Source organism: Oncorhynchus mykiss, chromosome 13, assembly GCF_057628025.1.
Source record: "Oncorhynchus mykiss isolate SJ-2025 chromosome 13, ASM5762802v1, whole genome shotgun sequence".
In the NCBI taxonomy this organism is placed as follows: domain Eukaryota; kingdom Metazoa; phylum Chordata; class Actinopteri; order Salmoniformes; family Salmonidae; genus Oncorhynchus; species Oncorhynchus mykiss.
In genome coordinates, this window is record NC_143034.1 from 55,266,355 (window position 1) to 55,288,709 (window position 22,355).

Genomic DNA, 22,355 nt, shown 5'->3' on the forward strand with positions numbered 1-22,355 from the left:
TTTTGTAGATGACATCGCCGAAGTCGAGGATCGGTAGGATAGTCAGTTTTACTAGGGTAAGTTTGGCGGCGTGAGTGAAGGAGGCTTTGTTGCGAAATAGAAAGCCGACTGTAGATTTGATTTTGGATTGGAGATGTTTGATATGAGTCTGGAAGGAGAGTTTACAGTCTAGCCAGACACCTAGGTACTTATAGATGTCCACATATTCTAGGTCGGAACCATCCAGGGTGGTGATGCTAGTCGGGCGTGCGGGTGCAGGCAGTGAACGGTTGAAAAGCATGCATTTGGTTTTACTAGTGTTTAAGAGCAGTCGGAGGCCACGGAAGGAGTGTTGTATGGCATTGAAGCTCGTTTGGAGGTTAGATCGCAGTGTCCAAGGAAGGGCCAGAAGTATACAGAATGGTGTCGTCTGCGTAGAGGTGGATCAGGGAATCGCCCGCAGCAAGAGCAACATCATTGATATATACAGAGAAAAGAGTCGGCCCGAGAATTGAACCCTGTCTCTAAGATAGCTGGCTAGTAAAAGTGCCCTAAGTTCAGGGCAGTGAACTGGGGGGAAGCCGGCTAGTGGTGACTATTTAACAGTCTGATGGCATGGAGATAGAAGCTGTTTTAAAGTCTCTTGGTCCCGGCTTTGATGCACCTGTACTGTCTCTACCTTCTAGATGGTAGAGGGGTGACCAGGCCATGTCTCGGATGGCTGAGGGGCCAAGCCGAATTGCACCAACTATCAAGGAATATGTCAGATCTATCTATTTTTGTATAACCAGCAGTACAGTAAATTCGAGACCATTGCGCTGCTGCACTGATAATAGCAGCACAGGTCTTTGTAGTGATATGACTCAAGGGATCAATTTCAAATGGTCCCTTCTTGATTTAATTAACAGCATAACCTGAGTAAAACTGTGGAAGGGGCGGCGCACAACAAGCGGACACTGACAGCGTCATCCGTCCTCACGTAACGAGGGCTCGTGGCTATAAAGACAGCTTGCGCTCCATTTTAGCGGTTTTTTTTCTCACGCAACTGAGTAGTACCGCCGGGTTATTACCACGTTTTTTATACTTAAGGCAGGGATCCGTCAGGCTAGTTTTTAGTTCGCTAACAGTTCTTAGCGTAATTGAAACTGCATAATGTCTGATAAGATGGATATGTCTCTAGACGACATCATCAAGCAGAACAGGCAGCAGAGAGGGGGCGCAGGAGGCCGTGGTGGTGGAAGAGGCCGTGGCCGGGGAGGCTCTGGCGTGGGCCGAGGTGGTGGTGTTGGCCGTGGAGCAGCTGGTGGAGGCTTTGGGGGCCGAGGTGGAGGATCGGGCCCCATGAGGAACCGACCGAACCTGAGCCGTGGCAGAGCAAGACCTACGCCATACAGCAGGGTATGAGAAATTTAGAGGAATGGGCTGCGAAAAAGGAAAAATGCCTGCGCGACGTCCTAATCTTCAGGCTTGCTAGCTGCTCCCAATGCAATCAATGGCTAGCTTGCTAGTCGAGAGGCACTTAGCTAGCTAATCGAATTTCTCTCGAATTAACCAAGGGAAACCCTTTAAATTGCATGGAGATATAATGCACATAATGTATCCTTGTCCACCCAAACCCATGCCTGTTACCACTTTTTGAGAATAAGCTTTTGGAGCAGGTTAGCTAGTTGCTAACTCTGGAAAAGCTGCTAACCTACAAGGCCCAGAAGGCGCCATTTTGAATTCAGCATCTTCAATCAATGAAATATTGATTTCATGGTCTGTCGCAGTCTCTTTCGACCCAGAAAGTCACTTGTTGGACCACCGAACGGCACTGCATCGAAGAATATCGTTGCATTTGGATGATTTTTTTTTTTTGTAGCAGAGGCAACTTTTGGCGTTTCATCCTGCACTCTTATCCTTTTGTTTGGGAGTGGCAGGCGGGTTAACACAATCCCCTTTGAGCAGCACCATGTCAACACAGAACGGTGTCCTTTATGGATGGAGCAGTGGACTTTTCCCCCTCTTATTACATACATATTTTTATCTCCACATTTCTAGTAATGTTACTCGTCACAACTCAATCAAAATGGCGTGGTTTCAAAATGGACGCTCAGATGGTTGACATCCATGTTCCGGCCAGGTAGTTGGCGTACTTTATTTTGCTAGTTGTCTCTTTCAGACAATGGACACTTAACTCATCAAAGCCAATTCATGGCTTTTAAAGAACAATTTAAGCTAATAACCACAGCTGGAGTCGACACTGATGCAAAGTACTACAGCGCCATACGGATGGATGACTTTCTTCAGCATACTACTCTCGCTGGAGGATGGCCGCCTGGAGAGCCTTTGGTGGAGGAGCAGATGGCAAGAGAACAGTGGGCGACATTGCTAGCCTAGTTAGCCAACAAGGGGGTGGGAGCGGAGTGCAGATGGTAGCGAGTAAACGTGTACTGTTATTAATGACTTGTTCACTGCTAAATGTTGATGAAAATAGCCTCAGACGTTAATGCACACCATTATATTATGGGAAATGTTTCATTTTTTTAGTAGGGCCCATCAGTTTTAGCAAAATGCTTTAAGACCTGTTAACTTGGTCTAGTGTCTAGAATTGATATGTTGCCATGTGTCCTGTTTTTGAACTGGTTTACTTGCTTGTAGTGATTGGGTGGGCACTGGGCAGGGAATGCTGGGATTTTCCATGGGGTAGCAGTGTGCCAACCACCTGGCCCTGTTGGCTGTGTATTCCCTGGTCTCCCCAGCACCTACCCAGCTGTGTGGACTGGACTCTGTGATTGGCAGAGACAGGGGAGCCTGAAGTTAGCAGGTTCGTTCTCTTTCATCTGTTGCAGCCCAAGCAGATTCCTGATAAATGGCAACACGACATGTACGGCAATCATGGCTTCAATGCCAGTGTTGGGGGTGGCGCTGGTGTGGAAACCGGAGGGAAGCTTCTTGTCTCCAATCTCGACTTCGGCGTTTCAGACGCAGATATTCAGGTACATCTAATTTTATTTTTGACTTGGTTAACTCTTTAGAAATGGCTTATTTGCCTTGGCTTAGCATTTCCAAAATGGCACTTGAAATCACTTACAATCACAATACATGGTTTCTCTCACTGCAGGAGCTCTTTGCAGAGTTTGGTACACTGAAGAAGGCAGCTGTTCACTATGACCGGTCGGGCAGGAGCTTAGGCACTGCAGATGTCCACTTTGAGAGGAAGGCAGATGCTCTAAAAGCTATGAAACAGTACAACGGTGTACCACTTGATGGTAGGTTTCTCATTTGGCTTTGACAATTGCCACAAATACTATGTCATTTGTACCTTGCTGAAACATTTAATTGTTTTGTGCTGCTGAGGTGTCTTTCACCATGCTGACACTGTATATTCATCCAACCTTCAAGTTGCTGAAGGTTAAAACTTAAATGTGTGCTCAGGTGGTTGCCATCCATGTTCAGACCAGGTAGTTAGCTTGTTTTACTAGTTCTCTTACAGAAAATGGACGTTTAACTCATCAAAGCCAACTCATGGCGTTTAAAGAACAATTTAAACAAATAACCACACCGCCGGAGTCGACACTGATGCAAAGAACTACTGCGCCATATGGATGTTTATCTTCAGCACACTACTCTTGCTGGTGATAACCTGAATACTTTCTCTTGCAGGGCGTCCCATGAACATACAACTTGTCACATCACAGATCGACACACAAAGACGACCACCCATGCAGGGGTAAGTTAAGATTGAGCTGTTTTCCAAAACAACCTGAGCCAATGATAAGTGTCATGAATGGAAAGTGCTAATGTTCAGATGTTCTACAGTATGAATCGAGGAGGTGGTGGCATGAACAGGGGTCGTGGTGGTGGGTTTAGAGGGATGCAGAGAGGACGTGGAGCAGGACGTGGAGGAGGCAGGGGCCGAGGTGGCCGCGGGGGAAGCACTAAGCCACTTTCCGCTGAAGAGCTGGATGCCCAGTTAGATGCCTACAATGCCAGGGTGAGTCTCGGTTTGAAAATGAGAAAGGGGTTATGGAGTGTTGTAGGAAGTTTAAAAAAAAAACATTTGTCCCACATGTATATGGCGTTGGAAATTAATGATGGGACAGGCCTACTATGGTAGCATGCGTTTTATCTGATGCGTTTCCTCCACCCACCCCAGATGGAAACAAGCTAAGAGCCTAGGTGAATCCTCCAGGCTGCATTACTCTCCAGGCTGAACATGAGGACAGTCGCTGTTGTTACAGCGTTGAAGATGCAGGACATTTTACACTTAAATGTCTTCTGGTGTGATTTAAATTTGTATCAATCCTTTTAAATTCTCCAATGTGTTTTTTTTTTTACCAATTTTTGTTTTTTGGAAAAAAAATATTGGTTTTGACTGTAGGTTTAAGGGGGTGAGTGGGGCTTTCCTTGCTGCTCTGATTCCTTTCCCCGTAGATCATTGTAATAAACCCTGCAGTACAAATTAACCATACTGACTGATTTGTTTTTTGTTGTCACGTGCACAAGTACAGAGAAATCCCTTGCATTGTTGGGAGGCCTGCAAGTAAGGGTTTCACATTGTTTACATAGTATGTGACAATTAAAATACAACTTGTTTGCTCGTTCACAACAATGCAGTGATCAATATCGGTAGTACTATAAAGTACAACAAAGATATAAGCACACAAAGGTAAGCTTTCTACAGGGTTAGTGCCAATACTATATTTACAATGTGCGGGGAATGAGATTTGTGGTAGAGGTAGATATGTAGAGTTAAGGTGATTAGGCATCAGGGTATATGATAAACAGCAGCAGAAGTGCATGTCGGGTCAGTGTGAGCAAGTAGTGTGCATGGAGCAAAAATAAGGGGCAATGAAGATGGTCAGTGTAGCCATCTTGTTAGCTATTTGACGTTATGGCTTTAAGGGCCTATGCCACATAGACTTTTGCAGTGCCAAATCTCTGGTTCCAAACATTGTGTCTCTGGTTCCAAACATTGTGCAACAGCCGGACACTGAAAGTACTGAGGTTGTCATGCACATCTTAGCTAAAGTACACTGCACCCAACGGTGCAATAGGACATGGGAAAATGTCTAAAAAAAGAGGTGTCATATTTGGCGACGTAAACTATCCTGTCGTTTTACTACAATTAGACCAAATTTGACGCAACTGCGACACATTTGATTCGCCCAGATCCAAAGGATGTATAAGTGACTGCGTTACCTAGGCTAAACCACTAGATGGCCACATAGTCCATTGAGTAACATTGCTTTGCTAAGGCTACTTTGTCTGTTTTGCAGTCTGTCCATTACTGATGTTTAAAAACATGGTCTGTTACTCTGTACTTGATAAGGTCATTCCTGTCCCATCTGGGCTCTCAAATGACGTGATTGTTTGCGAATTTTCATACTCTAAGGTAATTGCGCTAATTTACTATACGTGTATTCTAGTCTACAAATACATTCGCGAGTTTATGGTAACGAGCATTTACCTGACTAGTGCACTTTACACCAGGCTTGTTGTTGAGCGCCCGCCTACATTCGGACAGCCTTTGTAGTGCGAGTCAATATTCCCGGAAGCGTGCTGTGCGTTTGATTTGAGCTGCTCCCTCCTCGCCATTCAGTGGCGCGTACTCCAGTGTAGCAGCAGCATTACGGTAAGGTCCGAGAGTGTTTTATCAACTTTTCAAAAATGTGTCTACATTTAAGCTAAAACGCTCATTTGTACTTCCATGTTTGGTAGTACAGAGTTGCAAGTTCTGGTTACTCGTGCAACTTGTTACATGCTAACTAGCAACTTCAGGATGTGTAGATTACTCATCTTAATTGTGACGCAGACCAGGAACTGATGTTTGCTCTATGGTTGCTGCCAGTTTACTTATCACTGTAATAATTAAATAATTAATCTCTTTCCATGGAGGTAAGCTATCCTTGTGAATATCCACTAAATTGATCTGTGATTAGATCCTGTCGACTAAACAAGTCATTAAATGAATTTCAAAACACTATTCAAGAGAAACAAGTTAATTGTTTGTTCAGACCCAATGAATGGGTATGTATAGGCTAACTTTTCATCTCATGAAAATTGCTCACGTTCTGTCAGCAGTTGACACTTCCTGGAATGCAAGTTTATTTTCCGCGGTGATTCAGCATTGAACATATTTTTCTTAAACTTGATTGAAGGGAATGAGCGAATCCTGTAAATTGCTGCAAATATTATTTATATACACTCTCTGAAAGGGAGTTTGATACAGATGTATATTTAAAATAGGCCTAATGAAGTTCAGATTTGACTGACGGATCCAGGAGGACTCACCAACTGACTGGCACACTTCAAATAATGCAACTTTTAAACCCAGTCAGCATATCTGTTAGGACGTGTTTTTGTGGCATACAAACGTGTGCATCTTTTCTGAAAATTATTAGGCCCAGTAACCCGACAGACTGGCGGTGACATGCTTGCAAAACTACGAGGGCTGGCTTTTTCCTGAACGTGAAGCCTCCCTTTCCTTCCTGTTTCTGACGAATGGCGCGGTAGAGTTCTAGTTCCTTCTGTTGGAGAGTAGGCCAGGGCGAGTCTTAGGTCTTCACCAAATTTAACCCTTTCCTCTTAGTATTATCAATTTACAGGTAGTTCACTCACTGTAAGTAAAACGATTTATAGTATCTGTAAGGTAAAGCAAACATACTAACATTTCAAAAGCCAGGCTGCTACATTTTTTGCTCTTTTCGACCTACATAAGAACACTATAGCATCTGCTGGATGTTCAGCAGTTCAAAGGTCCCCTAGCCTTGTTATTAACTCAACAAGCTTACAATGTTCTATGCAACAGGAATAAAAACAATAACTCTACATATGTATCTTTCCAGAGGTCGAGGGACATGTCATGTTGACTTAATTGATATACACTTCAAGCCAAATAGCTTCTTCATATTTTCAGCGTTAGGGCTTCACTAGTCTGTTATTTAGTTCATGTGACATTTTGTATTACCCTGTCAGTTTGTGGCAATGGGGGGTATTGATCCATAGGGATACTTTGGGCATCTGTCCCCTTTACCACTATCCAATCAATGGCAGCTCACCACTGCAACTACCATTGTTTTCTCTTCTGGAATGCTGTTTTTCTACTGACTTGTTTTGTTTTGAGTAGGACTAGAGATTTTAAATCTCTGATGTGATGTTTTTCAGTAAACCCCTTTCAACAATAATTGGTTTCATGTTTTCTATGCTATGTTATTTAATAGGACTTTTTAGAGAATTTCCCAGCCTTTGGATTGATATGTAAGTGTTAACTTCTCATTCGACAACCACATGCCTTGGACAATACCCACAGCCATGTAGCTAATCCTGTAATGGAGGTTAGAAATTAGCTAGGAGAGAGATGGAAGCTTGCTCACTTTAAGAAGAAAAATATCTGTGCGTTTTTATCAAAAATCAGGTTAAGATTGGTTCCTGGAATCGTGGAGTAATCACTACGCTTAAACCTCCTTGTCTCTACTTCCCTGTCACTCTGCATTAAGGGAGGGGATCTGGTTGGGGAAATTGTAGCAAACCAAAGGAGATTAAATTCAGGGCTGAGCACAGCACCATCTGATGGCCTACAATATGTAGCACACAGTGTACATAAAGACAACTCGCCACAATGGAGGTATGGAGATTTAATGACGCCTCCCACACATTCCACCCCCTCCTATAGCCTGTCATGACAAGAACCAGGCCTGATGTTGACCCCTTTTCTCTCAGAGCCAGTTGGCTATCTGTCCTCTTTCTGCCTGTCAGTTCCTTCTGTTTTTGCTGTAACTCGCAAGGGACTAGAAACGAGGACACTGGCCAGCATCTCCACACATACAGCAGTGTTAAAGATTAGCTCTTCTCTTCTGCTGTTCCTCCTCATTGTACTGTGGCTTAGACTGAACAACAGACCACACAACCCCCAAATGTACCCCAGGGGATATCAGCCTTCACATACACCTCATTCAAAAGGAAATGGCTTCCCTTCATGCAGGATATGTCCTTATTTAGTCATTGCTGTCATCCACCAAAGGGCAAACGTTACACTGTGCATACTTTTTGGTTTCTTGTTGCAGATGTTGAGATATTCCTCAGACCACATGACTAGTGCCATCAAGTTTACCACCCATCATTAGGTCATTGCTCTGTCAATGATGCCACATTAAAAAGCCCAACTGAATGGAGCCACCATACAACAGTAGGCTTATTGCTGTCCGTAGTGGATGCTGTTGCCTTGTTGTTACCAAGGGAGGCAGACATAATCTGGGCATGTGTCGCTACTCGCTAAGCCCCCCCACCGTGCAGGGAGAGAGCCCTGACCTTTCAGCTGGCACCTTGGCACTCCCGTTCACTCTCAGCTTCCTGCTGTGTCTATACAGAGTGATTTCTCAGACCGGTTATTTTTAATGCTCAGACCGTATTTGTTCTAGTTTCCCCCCTTGAGGTAGAATATATTTTTCTCTTTCGTCTGATACTTCCTCAATTTTGACTCCTCTCTGCGCTGTTTATTCATGTCTCACTCTGTGGAAATGAGTGCCTCCTGCATGGCATCATTTCTGCGAGGCACAATCCTTCCTGAAGGCACTGTTCTGCATTTAGCGCTGCATCCTCTGCTTTGTGCAGCAGCCCAGCGTGTCTGACATTACATCAAGCCAGCGTTGCTTACCTGAATACCTGCTAACAAATCAAGACTGCAATGGGGTTTACGTCAGGTGGAGAAAAGCTTACAGGGAAGTCAAGGGGATCATTTAGAAGCCTTTTGCATTACTATGTGTGTTTAAGTGCAGTCCAACATGTGGTTAAACACAGTCCTCTTCTCTAACTGGCGGATGTGAGTCATGTTGTCGGCAGAACATGAAGGAAACACAATCACAGTTGACAAAAGTGCTGCAGAGCACAAGGAAGTCAAGCACTCTGGTGAATGGCACATAAGTCTAGAAGGGCGTCACAAAGCTACATCACAAGGACACATGAAACGGTGCGTCCTGTGGGGAGGAAAGGGAGAAATGCTAAAGTTCACTTTTAGAGCTAGGTCTATGACAGGGAGGGAGACCGAACAGAGAGGATCAAAATAGCCATAGATGTTTTGTGTGTGACATTAGGAGTCAGAGTAAAAAGAGTATCCAGGCTGCTTGCCAAATCTAAGGTTGGTACAGCACAACGTTCCTGGAGGCGGTTGTGTCAGTGATTAGGTAGGTTTATCAGAGACCTGCCTGGAGCTGGAGTTCAGCCCAATGAATGAGTACGTAATCCCTGATTTCTCAATCTCTTCTTCTCTTGTCCTGACTGCCATTTCTCCTCCCCGTCTGTGGTTTAAAGATAATTGTAGCTTTTGGACAATGCCAGCTGTTCTTTATTGCAGAATACACTTGGGCGATCACTTTATTATTATTTAAATAAAAAAAAATGTTTTACTCTGCCTTAGACATGGCTGAGACACTAGATTGCAGTAAATGCTTCTATTTTAGCATTTGTAATGTATCTTGTCATCTATTAAAATTCCGTTCAAATTGCTGTCAGGCTTGTGCTGTCCTTTTCCTGTACTCTTCCCTGTGAAATGTCAAAGGTGAAGTCCTATGAGAGTACAAGTGAATGGGTTAGTTGGAAAAGAATAAATACAAATAAAAGACAGCTATGTGACCTTTACTACAGAAGAATGATTTATGAGCTGGAAATTTCTTGAGGAACCCTTTGTTTGCCTTTTTTGGGGGGTGATTAAGATCTGGTTTCTGACACAGAAAGACTAAAGTTACATACATGGGATGCTTTAGTGAATTTCAGAATGTCTGGAATAGAAAAGGCAGAAATAAAACAATTCAATAAACATTCGCAGCCAGTCATCCAAAACATAGCCCTATGCAGTCGTTAAATTCTTATAGAATCTGTTCCGGTTAAACTGAACTAACTTTGAAGGAAAAGAGGAACTTAAGGTTTTGTCTTTGAGTTTATGTCACTTCCAACTCTGACCTGTGCTGAACTTCTTTATGTTTGTGTCCTGCTTACAGAAAGCCTCCATCAACCACAATGTCTTTAGCCATTTTCATCAACTCGGGAGGCGTGTCTCGCCCTTGTTCAATTTGGTAATGAAGACCCTTGAATCTGTAGTGGACACCAAAGAGGTTTGTCAGGGGAATCATCTTGATGTGTCACCACTGACACCCCCAAACACTTCCCCTTTGCTATTCCCCAATTGCCTTATTAGCAGTAATCTCTGTCCCAATAATCTTACTGCTCTAATTGTTGCTAAGGAACAGCCCTAATCTTGGTGTCAGCTACTCTAGAAACCAGAGTGCTTGGATGACTATTCCTGGACCTGATCAAATGGGGATAATCCTCCAATTAAAGCTATTGGTATTTATTTAGCAACCAGTGGTAAGAACCAGTGTGAGGGGTTCAATGTTGACACATAAGCCGATCACTACCTGTATTTATACCTCAGTTACACCAAAACATGTCACTTAGCAGTGACGAGTGAACAAGACCTTATTTCCGTAGTCAGTCAGTATTTGTGCCATGTCAGCTGGTGGAAAAATGTGTATTGGGACTTATGTTATTGTTGAAACTAGGCTTAATCTATTTCATTGAGCTCAATGGACCTATAATTGACCCAATCATCCATTTCGTGCTTAGTGAAGATCGCATATGAATCATTATCTTGACGTGGTTGGTCAAGCCAGAAACTGAACGTGCTCCAATAACTTATTCTATGCAAGCCAAACTGTGTTGAGAATGAGATGGCTGCCAACTATTGAACAGTATTTATAGTCTACGTGTTTGCCTATGGGCATTAGGCAGTCATGCCAAGCAATGGCCACACTGATAAACGTGTGAGACTGAAGTGGGTCACTGCTCGGATGGTGCCTCACATCCGTTGTAACTTCCTACTAAAATATGTATCTCATGATAATTGTTGCATTGTACTATTTTTTTTAAACTCTAGCCACCCTGACTCCCATCCTAGTACTCTCAACAGTATGATTTTTGTTTTTCACCCTCTTGTTTGTCACTATTTCCTGTCCCCCACCTCACCCCCTCTTTTTATCGATCCACTTATTGTGATGCACACACCCCCTCCAGCTGTAGCCGCTTGACCCAACAGCAGGCCAGTCATGAGGGGCTGTGTTGTGGTGTGCGTTAGCAGCAGAGAAATATAGCACTCCTGAAGTATTCCCTCTCATTTATCACCACACCAATCATGGGGGACAACTCGGTATGTAGCGGCAGTCCACCAAGGCTCAGGCCTGGATCTAGGCTAGCACATGAGGAGCGACTGCCAAATTAATAGAGATGACATGAGAAAGATGGCACAGTATCCCTGAATCTGGTACCGTCCTCCCCTCCCACCCCTAACAACATGTCCTTCTCACTATTTCTCCAACTTCACACACATTTGCACAGCTGAGCTACCAAAACACACTACTGCTAACAGAACAGGAATTTCTGCTTTAATGAGAATGTGGAGAGGCCCTGTTTGGGGAAAAATGGTGCAACGTGCTCCCTGTTCCTGCTTGGCGCAGGTCCATCTGTGTATATCAGGCGCTATGCAAAACAGAGAGGGGCAGAGGGAGGGAGAGGATTACAGAGCGAGGAGGGGGTGGAACTGGTTAGTGTGGTGAGAGGTTTGAGAGCCAGACAGGAGCCCTTGTTTGCAGTGGTGTGATTTTAATGTACTATTGCTGGGATTGGTGTTGAGCTGGAGTTTTTATGGTGTTATGTCACCAAGGTAATACCGGCGTCTGTGTTCAACATCTGGAGTCTTGCTCATGGCACAACATCAATGTTGAACTTGTCTTTTTTTCTCTTTGCAGTTGCGTGTTTGTGTGTAGCCCAATAATAAAATCTTTCACACATTGCTCTTCCCCCGAGGCGTTCTACGTGGCTTTTTAGAGCACAAGCCTGTTTTGTTATGTTTTTCTACTATTGTTATGGGGCTAAGTTTTCTCTCGTTATATTGGAATGTGTGAGCTACTACGGTCCTTGAACAAGTGTGTTTCAAACTCGACTGCTGCATGAGCATGACAGTGTGTGATATATAGCATAGCCTAGGCTTCCTGTCTCGTTGTTGGTTAGGTGGTTTCCTGTGAACTGACTGACATCCACAAACATACTGGCATTGTTCTGTGTTGTGTCAGTGGAGGTTTGCCAGGGCCCTTTGTCAAAGTAGTATTCTTGCTCTTGCCATTTTCTGTTTTACAATTCATCAGAGATACTCAATGTTGCTCAGTTAATTGATTGTATTACACTAATACACTTGTGTATTACGGTGTAATTACACAGTGCTACAGCACAGGCCAAGTTGAATAGCTTTTTCCCGAGTTGATTTGCTTTGTTGCAATGTAATTGCAGCCAGCTGGTGTCAGTTCCCCAGTAACAAATTGAGTCAATGGATTTACAGTCTCTCAGTTGAAATTCCACTTAACAAAGTATAGTAAGCTGAGAAAAGCACTAGAAGTAGCCTTGACCTGCCCTGTCAGTGCAGAGTTTAAGATTTTTACCCAGAGAAGGAATAGGTCTGTCATTTATTGTTGTGGGGGGAAAAAAACTATTGGTCTGTGGTAAAGTGAACCTTTTAAAGTATTAGATGCAGTACTGCAGTAAATCACTAATGCATCAGTAGAAAATGCAGCATGGCATTGGCGCCATCACGCTGAACTGCTACCACTGAAGACTACGCTGCTGACTGTCTGTGGTGTGTACACGGATACAGAGAGGCGCTCTGTGCCAATCACTCACAATACCACGAAGAACAAGGAGGCCTGTCTTCATGAAGGAAGACAGAATGCACAGAGCAGCAGTGTTATGAAATCATCTCGGTGTAGCAGAGGTATTACACCAGCTAGACATATACATTTGGACATGCAGGCTAGACGTAGGCCTCTATTTTACTACAGTACTTAACCGGCAGGTAGCCTAGTGCAGTGGTTCCCAAATTGTGGGGCAAAGGGTGTCAGCCCCCCCACCCCCAAAATAGAAAAACTCTGTCTGGCTTTTTTAAAAGCTGTAATAGTAGAATGCACAAGAGTTGAGTAGTGTATCATCAGTTTTCCTCAGTCATTGTAGACTGGAGAGCTATTTATAACTTGTCAGAAATGTCCAAAGATCAACTAGGCCATGTCGGCTAAAGATTTTTTATCTAGGTTTTTTGCCACAGATTTTGTTGTAATGTTTGAGTCACCCAAATAACACATGAATAAACATTAGACATGGCAAAATGTATAGAATTGCAAGAACATTAGCTTTACAACTGCAACAACATTTCTGTACCCCATGACAAAATGTGTAGAATTGCAGGAAATTAGCTTTACAACTGCAACAACATTTCTGTACCCCATGACAAAATGTATAGAATTGCAGGAAATTAGCTTTAAACCTGCAAAAATGTTACCTTCGCCAACTACAGGGGTGTGAACAGTTTGTGTCATGAATAGTGCTTGTACCCATAGAAGTAGGGGTGGTGCAGGATGTTCCCCCATGTACCGTAACTAGAGGGGTGTGAACAGTTTGTGTCATGAATAGTGCTTGTACCCATAGAAGTAGGGGTGGTGCAGGATGTTCCCCCATGTACCGTAACTAGAGGGGTGTGAACAGTTTGTGTCATGAATAGTGCTTGTACCCATAGAAGTAGGGGTGGTGCAGGATGTTCCCCCATGTACCGTAACTAGAGGGGTGTGAACAGTTTGTGTCATGAATAGTGCTTGTACCCATAGAAGTAGGGGTGGTGCAGGATGTTCCCCCATGTACCGTAACTAGAGGGGTGTGAACAGTTTGTGTCATGAATAGTGCTTGTACCCATAGAAGTAGGGGTGGTGCAGGATGTTCCCCCATGTACCGTAACTAGAGGGGTGTGAACAGTTTGTGTCATGAATAGTGCTTGTACCCATAGAAGTAGGGGTGGTGCAGGATGTTCCCCCATGTACCGTAACTAGAGGGGTGTGAACAGTTTGTGTCATGAATAGTGCTTGTACCCGTAGAAATAGGGGTGGTGCAGGATGTTCCCCCATGTACCGTAACTAGAGGGGTGTGAACAGTTTGTGTCATGAATAGTGCTTGTACCCGTAGAAATAGGGGTGCAGGATGTTACCCCATGTTGGAAGGGGGCCAGAGTAAAAAAGTGAACCCCTGGCCTAGTGGTTAAGAGTTTTGGGCCAGTAACCAAAAGGTCGCTGGCAAGGTGGACAAATCTGCCATTCTGCCCTTGAGCAAGGCAGTTAACCCCCAACAACAACTGCTCCTGGACGCTGATGACAGGGATGTCGATTAAGGCAGCCCTCCCGCACCTCTCTGACTCTGAGGGGTTGGGTTAAATGCAGAAGACACATTTCAGTTGAATGCATTCTGTTTTGAAAGTGACTAGGTATCCCCTTTCCCTTCCCTATCTGGGGGGAAAGGTTGATTTCAACACTCACCGCTCTCTCCTCACGACACCCACCTCTCTGGCAAGAGGACCCTCCCTCTAATATCATTGTCCTGATTCCTGCGTAGCATCACTCTCCCCAGACCCTAATTGATGTTGACTGGTAATGCAGTGCAGCTGGGTGCTGCTCCCCACATTAGCATGTTGTTATCTGCTTGATCCACAGAAGCTTGACTGTAGCTCACAACAGTGTGGTAGAGGAGGGAGGGAGAGGGTTTGAGTTGAGATGAAGCTCTGCTTTTCGACCAACCAGCCCACTGTGGTTCCCCCCAGCGTGTACAGCGCTGGCCCCTCTCTGGTCTGACCTCCATGCTGGGACTGTGTCCAATGTAGTCCAAGCCAGGACTTGTGAATCAGGCCCAGAGATCTTTATCGCAATAGAAAGTTCTGGTTAGTCTCAGTCACATGCCCTGGCTCTGTGTGTGTGATTGGGTATTGTTTCAGAGCAGCAATGAGTCTGCTGAGGTCAAAATGCAATGAGAAAAGGATGTAAATCCATAATCATCTACCAGGACAACCTATTAACCTGGTGCCTGCCTCACAATGCATGCAAATCAGATTTATTTAAAGGATCCTAATGAGCATCTGGGAAATGGCGTGTTGACTGCTACCACAGAGTTTCTAAACCCAGAGGCCCAATATCGCAAGACTTCTGGGAACCCATGCGAAGCAGACTGGAGGCCAGACCAGGGTTTGAGAGTCAATGAGAGAAGTGCAAAATGATTCCTTAGTTTTTCATTTTCGAGAAACATGTTATTACTCAACAAAGTGACACGTTTTCATTTTTGTCAAAAACAACTTTATATCGAAGGAGTGCCTTTGATTTGATGGCCTGCACACCCGCAGTTCGGCGCGAGACGACTCCTAGACCTGATGACGTATTTCTGCGCATGAGCTTAGCTAGCCAATGTCGCCATGACATCACCTCAAGCGTGATCTGGGATTTTTATTGGCTCATACTAAACCATCTTTGCTGCTACCATCATTCAAACTCTGGCCCTGCTTGAATAGTTTGGATATACAACATCCTTACCTCCTCCCTCCCTTGTAAAAGTAACCAATCTCACATGATTCATTAGTTAGTAGCATGTGAGGTCTCTACTACACGTCTTTTACCAATGCAGTCATTTCAGACCAGTCGTTTACCTGAAGACGAGGTACTGTAGGGAGGACACATTTTTCACCCTGACAAGGTATTCGGGGAGTACGCTCAGGTGTGCTGTTTTTAATCTTGTCCTCCTGCGATGTAATTTGATAAAGGCGTGTACATTTTTCGTTAAGACAGAGCCTTGGGGGGGGTTTTAGAGCCTTGGGGGTTGTTTTGTGCTCACTACGTAACAACTGTGTTTTACAGTGTTTTGTGCTCACTACGTAACAACTGTGTTTTACAGTGTTTTGTGCGCACTACGTAACAACTGTGTTTTACAGTGTTTTGTGCTCACTACGTAACAACTGTGTTTTACAGTGTTTTGTGCTCACTACGTAACAACTGTGTTTTACAGTGTTTTGTGCTCACTACGTAACAACTGTGTTTTACAGTGTTTTGTGCTCACTACGTAACAACTGTGTGTTACAGTGTTTTGTGCTCACTACGTAACAACTGTGTTTTACAGTGTTTTGTGCTCACTACGTAACAACTGTGTTTTACAGTGTTTTGTGCTCACTACGTAACAACTGTGTTTTACAGTGTTTTGTGCTCACTACGTAACAACTGTGTTTTACAGTGTTTTGTGCTCACTACGTAACAACTGTGTTTTACAGTGTTTTGTGCTCACTACGTAACAACTGTGTTTTACAGTGTTTTGTGCTCACTACGTAACAACTGTGTTTTACAGTGTTTTGTGCTCACTACGTAACAACTGTGTTTTACAGTGTTTTGTGCTCACTACGTAACAACTGTGTTTTACAGTGTTTTGTGCTCACTACGTAACAACTGTGTGTTACAGTGTTTTGTGCGCACTACGTAACAACTGTGTTTTACAGTGTTTTGTGCTCACTACGTAACAACTGTGTTTTACAGTGTTTTGTGCTCACTACGTAACAACTGTGTTTTACAGTGTTTTGTGCTCACTACGTAACAACTGTGTTTTACAGTGTTTTGTGCTCACTACGTAACAACTGTGTTTTACAGTGTTTTGTGCTCACTACGTAACAACTGTGTTTTACAGTGTTTTGTGCTCACTACGTAACAACTGTGTTTTACAGTGTTTTGTGCTCACTACGTAACAACTGTGTTTTACAGTGTTTTGTGCTCACTACGTAACAACTGTGTGTTAGTGTTTTGTGCTCACTACGTAACAACTGTGTTTTACAGTGTTTTGTGCTCACTACGTAACAACTGTGTTTTACAGTGTTTTGTGCTCACTACGTAACAACTGTGTTTTACAGTGTTTTGCCTTGCAGTTTGTTGATCTATTTTCAACGTATTGGACCAAACCTCCTGACCTGTGTCTCTCTCGCTCTCAGTAGACTATGGCAGAGCAGGATCCCACCCCGGAGCAGCTGGCGGCCATCGCAGCGGCCAACGAGGAAGCGGAGGGCGGGGTCAACTACAAGCCCCCTGCTCAGAAGAGTCTGCAGGAGATCCAGGAGCTGGACAAGGACGACGAGAGCCTGCGCAAGTACAAGGAGGCCCTGCTGGGGAACGCCGCCGCGGCTACAGGTTTGTGTTGCTGCGCCAATTACACACGTAGAGACACACACACACACACACACTCTGCAGACGCACTCATGCAATTTGGACACACCAGCCCTGCAGACTGTTTCTCTCTCTCCCTCTCGACCTGATTAACAAACAAACCCACATCCTCAATGCACATCTTGTGCCACCATCTTTGTTTATTTTCTTATAATTTCCTCCTACTTATAAGTCCTTCAGCAGGCTTTCTTTTCAGGGATTTAATTGAATGAGTTTGCAAATACCATAAGAGAGGGTGGGAGAGGGCAACAGGCTGGCAGTCTTGGTGCTCAGTGGGTACAGCAGTGACAGAGTTACCCCCCCCCCCCCCCCTGACACCTGCAACAGTCTGAACTAGATACAGGCTGGCAAGATACAGGCTGCTGACTGGAAAGGAGGCCAAGCCGCCTGGGCTTTAGTTGGAGCTGCGGTATCAAAGACTGATGAACCACTGATCGCTGGTAGAAATATTTTTACATTGTTTTATGTCTGATACTCATTTCCATCTTCCAAATGTCATTATTCACAGTTGAACTGTTCTTCATGAACTGCTGTAGTTCTCTGCTTCAGCCTATTGATTTAACCCCCTTGAGTTGATTGACGCACCGATGCATCAATCTAAGTTGCATAACAAAACAAATCCCCATCAAAATCAGTCAATTTAAGCCAGAGAGAAGTTTTTTGCATTTGGAGGCATCTCAATCCACCACATCCTCCGATGTCATACTTCCGCATCTGAAAGTTGGCACAGCTAGAACAGTGTTTGTCAGACCATGAGACATCCGGAAAATTGGTCTTCTCACGTTAAATGTCTGTAGCGTCGGAACGGTTTGACCTAGAAACTATTGTGACCACTCTATTTATAACTTTTTAACGAGATTCTCCATTTTGTGTCACCGGTTTTAAAAACAAATGGAAGTATTAAGGTAGTTTTGTGCCAACCCCAAAAAGTGGTTAAATATGTAAAAAAAAATATATATATATATTTTTTCTTTTTTTCCAGAGTTTAAAAAAATAATAATCTCCTAGAACTGACACTTTAACCTTTTATTGACACTTTAACCTTTTTATTTCTTATGATTTTGTTTTTGACTGACCTTTTTTCCATTCATGAATGTGTTATTCAATGCGTTTCTATGGGCTTTAGTGTTAAAGGCCAAAATCAATATATATATTTTTTAAATTATACCTAAAAGGGTCCTAAAATTCTAAATCAAATAGCTAAATGATCCATAGTATGAGCATCTTAACCTCCCAATGTCTTAGACTCTAAAGAATTAAACATGCACTGCTTATAATAGTCAATGTTTTTTGTGTTTACCATGAACTATTTTTTACATCTTGTACTTTGCTTAGATTTTTTCCCTTTCTCCCAGTAGACCCCAACGCTCCCAATGTCCAGGTGACACGCTTGACCCTGATGTGTGACACGGCGCCGCTGCCCCTGACCCTTGACCTACAGGGTGAGTAGAGCAGCACAGTGGTTGTAATGATATTTTGAGAAAAGGCTCCATATTGAAAGACTTCTAATGTGTTTTAGTGTGAAAAGAAGCCTTTGTAGTGAGCACATGTAATATTTTCCATATGAATGTGTGAGGTTGGAAGCTTACCATTGGGGGGGACAAAAGACATTGCCTCATAGCAGCCGCAATTGTCAATAGTAGCCGCAACACCTGGTTTACAAACATACGTTTTCCAGTAGACATATCAGGCATATTCCATGGGCCATTCCTAATGGATTGGTTTTATTATTCCAGTTAATGAGGCATTTCTTCTGCTGGTTTGAGACTCTTCTGCCCTCATATGGCCTGTAGAGCCACCTACAGGGAAGAAACCAGGGCCAAGAGCTGAACTCACATACAGGGAAGCGCCATCTAGTGGACACTATAATAGCAGACTACAACCCTGTTGGAACACATTTTTAAAGATGCTGAATCACTGATCTGACACCTTTCACCCATCCAGTCTAACACGATTACTTCCAGGGAAGAACTTTGTACATTGCACATATTGGAACACAATTATAGACTGCTCCTGCATTCACTCTGCCTGAGGGTCTCTGACATTCTCTTTCTGTGGTCTGGCCACCTCTTTCTCTCTGCTCGACCTCCTCAGGAGATCTGGAGTCCTTTAAGAAACAGTCCTTTGTCCTGAAGGAAGGCGTGGAGTACAAGATAAAGATCAGCTTCAAGGTGAATGAGTCTGGCCTTCTTCAACAACGTGTTATGTCTGTTTATCCAATCAAACTAACATGACCAGTGTCAGCTTGGCCACTATCAAGCTATTTTGGACATTGAAATTCAATTGTAAGCTGAATACACACCATGTCCTATCATGAAAGGGCTGCTGTCTTATCCGAAGGGTGGATGTGGAAAGAGGATGTGACCTCATCACTGATTGTCTCTGTCTGCAGGTCAACAAGGAGATTGTGTCGGGACTGAAGTATGCCCAGCAGACCTACAGGAAAGGAGTCAAGGGTAAGTTCTGCTGTTTCATTTTCTTGCTCTGTCTACTGTGAGGATTTGAGAAGGCCGGATAAGGTTAAGCAATATAGTGTACCTTCCATCTAGAGGACAACATGGGGATATGACCATATTGTTTATACTTATCCAATTATCTCAGATATCCAGATATGCATTGGAAACAGGGGTTAGGGATGTATCTGGGAGTGGCTTGGTCAACTCAGGTGACTGTATTCGCCTGTGCACACAGAAATGAGGTAAAGTTAGTAGATGAGGTATTTACATTGGCATTCCTAGACGGCCATTAAATGACTTGTTAATAGTTCCGGAGTGGCGCAGAGAGGTGGACTGTTTTTGTCAAGAGGCAACTTTGGAAAATAAATCTAAGCCCCTCCTCTCTTTTCTCTCTCTCTCTGTGTAGTTGACAAGTCAGACTACATGGTGGGGAGCTACGGGCCGCGGCCGGCAGAGTATGAGTTCCTGACCCCTCTTGAGGAGGCTCCTAAAGGCATGCTGGCCCGCGGCACCTACAACATCAAGTCCAAGTTCACTGATGACGATAAGCACGACCACCTCTCCTGGGAGTGGAACCTTAACATCAAGAAAGAGTGGAAAGACTGAGGCCCCGTCAACTTAATTCTTCCCCCTCTTCTTATTCCCCCTCCATTATTTTGCATTCATAATTATGTGATAAGTAATTAAGGCAAATTGCTCTCTCGTCCACCCCAATCCCTGCAGTAGTTTCATTCCAGTCACGTTGTCACCCCCCCCCCCCCCCCCACCCCACCCACCCACACACACACACTCCTTGTGATGCTGAGTATTGAATATGTGGAGAAAGCAAATCATGTGCACAATCATGAATTTGTTTTGGTTAGTTTGTATATAACCTTTTTTTTTTATATGAAAAAAATGAAAGATTGATTTGTTAATGCTCTTGATATGGATGTCAATCAACTGTGTGAATTCCATCCTTTCCCCTTCATCCCCTCTTTACCCCCCTTCCTGCTGATTGTTTTATACAACCATGATCTGCCTTGTAAAGGTGTTGCTGTGGTAGGTCCACACTCTGTACTCTTTGTTGGGGACGTTGCTCTCTGTCAGTGGAAAGCCTTTGAGTAGATTATATGTACCAGAGTCCACACAATTAGTTTATTCTGGAACTAGTGTGAATTCCTAACCGTTAAGAGGTGCCATGAACAGCACTTACCGGCAGTCACCAGAGGCACTGTGACCACCTGCTGAAGGTGCAAGTGTGCCTCTTCCTGGTCAGGGTTTTCACCTCCCTACCTAGTTCATTCAGCAGCCATGTGGCCTTAAAGAGGATTCCTGTAGAACTAACGATGAAGGAAATGATCACAAAGAGCCATTTGCCTTTAGAACAGAACTGTCAGATTGTTACGAGAGCCTCCTACGGGGTTTGAGTAAAAGAGTTTTAGGCTGAGTGCAGGTGCGAACAGATGATCAGACAGACCATTGAGATGCTTGTACCTTCTTTCCAGAATTAGCCAGTAGAAGTAGACCATGAAAGAGAACAGCAGACATCTCTGCTCCCTTCCCTCCTCACCACATCCAGTGGTCTCAATGTGGACCACCTTTAGTGCTGTTTGCTGATGTGAATGTGTTTACGTTGATATAAAGAACCTGGTTTTGTTGACAACTAAGAAATGAGCTCCTTGTCAAATGCCCTCTAAGCAGACCTTGAGGCCTTCTTCCAGTCACTAACTCCATTACTCTAGCGTCTCATATGGGGCCTTGCTGGTGGCCCTTGTGAGCAGAGAGGAATGTCACACAAGGGTTGTTAATCTGCTCACCTCGAGTATGAATCAACTTTAGGATTACCAAAACTGGCTGTGCCTCTAGCCTTTACAACCACCAGCTGCTCTCTGCTAAGGTCAGACATTCAGAATGGGAACTCAACAAATAGTTTTGAACTTTGGGCCTGATGTTTTAGGTCAGGTCTAAGTTGTGCACAGACCCAGAGTTAAGTAGAAGGAGAACAGCCAAGACCTCTTAATACAAAACCGTGTTATATTTTTCTACACTCCATTAATCAATGTCATAACTTGTGATGTAGGGCTCAGGCTGTTTGGTTTCAATGGTTCAGTATGCTTCACTGGATCATTATTCAGTATTGTTTTGATTCTGTGTGCCACCTGGAGAACACTGTTCACCTGTCACATTAAAGTCTTCAGACTGGAAGTCCCGGTGTCTTTTTAATCAGTCATGTTACTTTTTACACTGTTCTGTTATTGATCCAGCTCTAAAGTACAGCGTTCTGTAAACCATCTTTACCCTTCTATCAGGCATGCTCCTTCTAACACACCAGCAACCCTTCTATCAGGCATGCTCCTTCTAACACACTAGCAACCCTTCTATCAGGCATGCTCCTTCTAACACACCAGCAACCCTTCTATCAGGCATGCTCCTTCTAACACACCAGCAACCCTTCTATCAGGCATGCTCCTTCTAACACACCAGCAACCCTTCTATCAGGCATGCTCCTTCTAACACACCAGCAACCCTTCTATCAGGCATGCTCCTAACACACCAGCAACCCTTCTATCAGGCATGCTCCTTCTAACATACCAGCAACCGTTCTGTAAACCATCTTTACCCGTCTACCCTGCAATCTCCATCTAGAACACACCAGCATAGAAGACCATATCACATGAAGTTTGTACACAAAGAGCAGAAGAGAACAAGGAAAATATTCAAATGAAAAGCCAAAGTACTGATAAGAGGGCAGCTAAAGCCCCTTGTGTACTTGAAATAAGCAGTCCAGGAAACAAGGAGTCATGGAGATGTACCCATGGTCTGAGTCAGTGCTTAGAGAGCACATAGTTACAGT

At 43.9% G+C, this 22,355-nt stretch overlaps 2 protein-coding genes across 10 annotated transcripts; both read left to right on the top strand.

The window, feature by feature from the left end:
* Window positions 1-1,066: 1,066 nt before the first annotated feature.
* On the top strand, window positions 1,067-4,427 carry LOC100136054 (THO complex subunit 4). 2 transcript variants are annotated; one of them, XM_090196809.1, is made up of 6 exons: window positions 1,067-2,325; window positions 2,811-2,957; window positions 3,083-3,230; window positions 3,625-3,691; window positions 3,781-3,955; window positions 4,118-4,427. In XM_090196809.1, exons 1-6 carry the CDS (start codon window positions 2,173-2,175, stop codon window positions 4,130-4,132), a joined length of 705 nt encoding a protein of 234 aa, XP_090052935.1. In that variant the 5' UTR covers window positions 1,067-2,172; the 3' UTR covers window positions 4,133-4,427. The 2 variants fall into 2 exon arrangements, with proteins under 2 accessions (XP_090052935.1, XP_021413942.3); XM_021558267.3 differs by having other exon boundaries at window positions 1,067-1,377.
* Window positions 4,428-5,227: 800 nt separating this feature from the next.
* On the top strand, window positions 5,228-21,706 carry LOC110486565 (rho GDP-dissociation inhibitor 1). 8 transcript variants are annotated; one of them, XM_021558274.3, is made up of 7 exons: window positions 5,228-5,356; window positions 5,455-5,596; window positions 16,835-17,027; window positions 18,422-18,505; window positions 19,158-19,234; window positions 19,456-19,519; window positions 19,926-21,706. In XM_021558274.3, exons 3-7 carry the CDS (start codon window positions 16,838-16,840, stop codon window positions 20,123-20,125), a joined length of 615 nt encoding a protein of 204 aa, XP_021413949.1. In that variant the 5' UTR covers window positions 5,228-5,356; window positions 5,455-5,596; window positions 16,835-16,837; the 3' UTR covers window positions 20,126-21,706. The 8 variants fall into 8 exon arrangements, with proteins under 8 accessions (XP_021413949.1, XP_021413947.1, XP_036797177.1 ...); XM_021558272.3 differs by having other exon boundaries at window positions 5,242-5,356; window positions 18,419-18,505; XM_036941282.2 differs by having other exon boundaries at window positions 5,244-5,356; window positions 16,832-17,027; window positions 18,419-18,505.
* The last annotated feature ends 649 nt before the right edge of the window (window positions 21,707-22,355 follow it).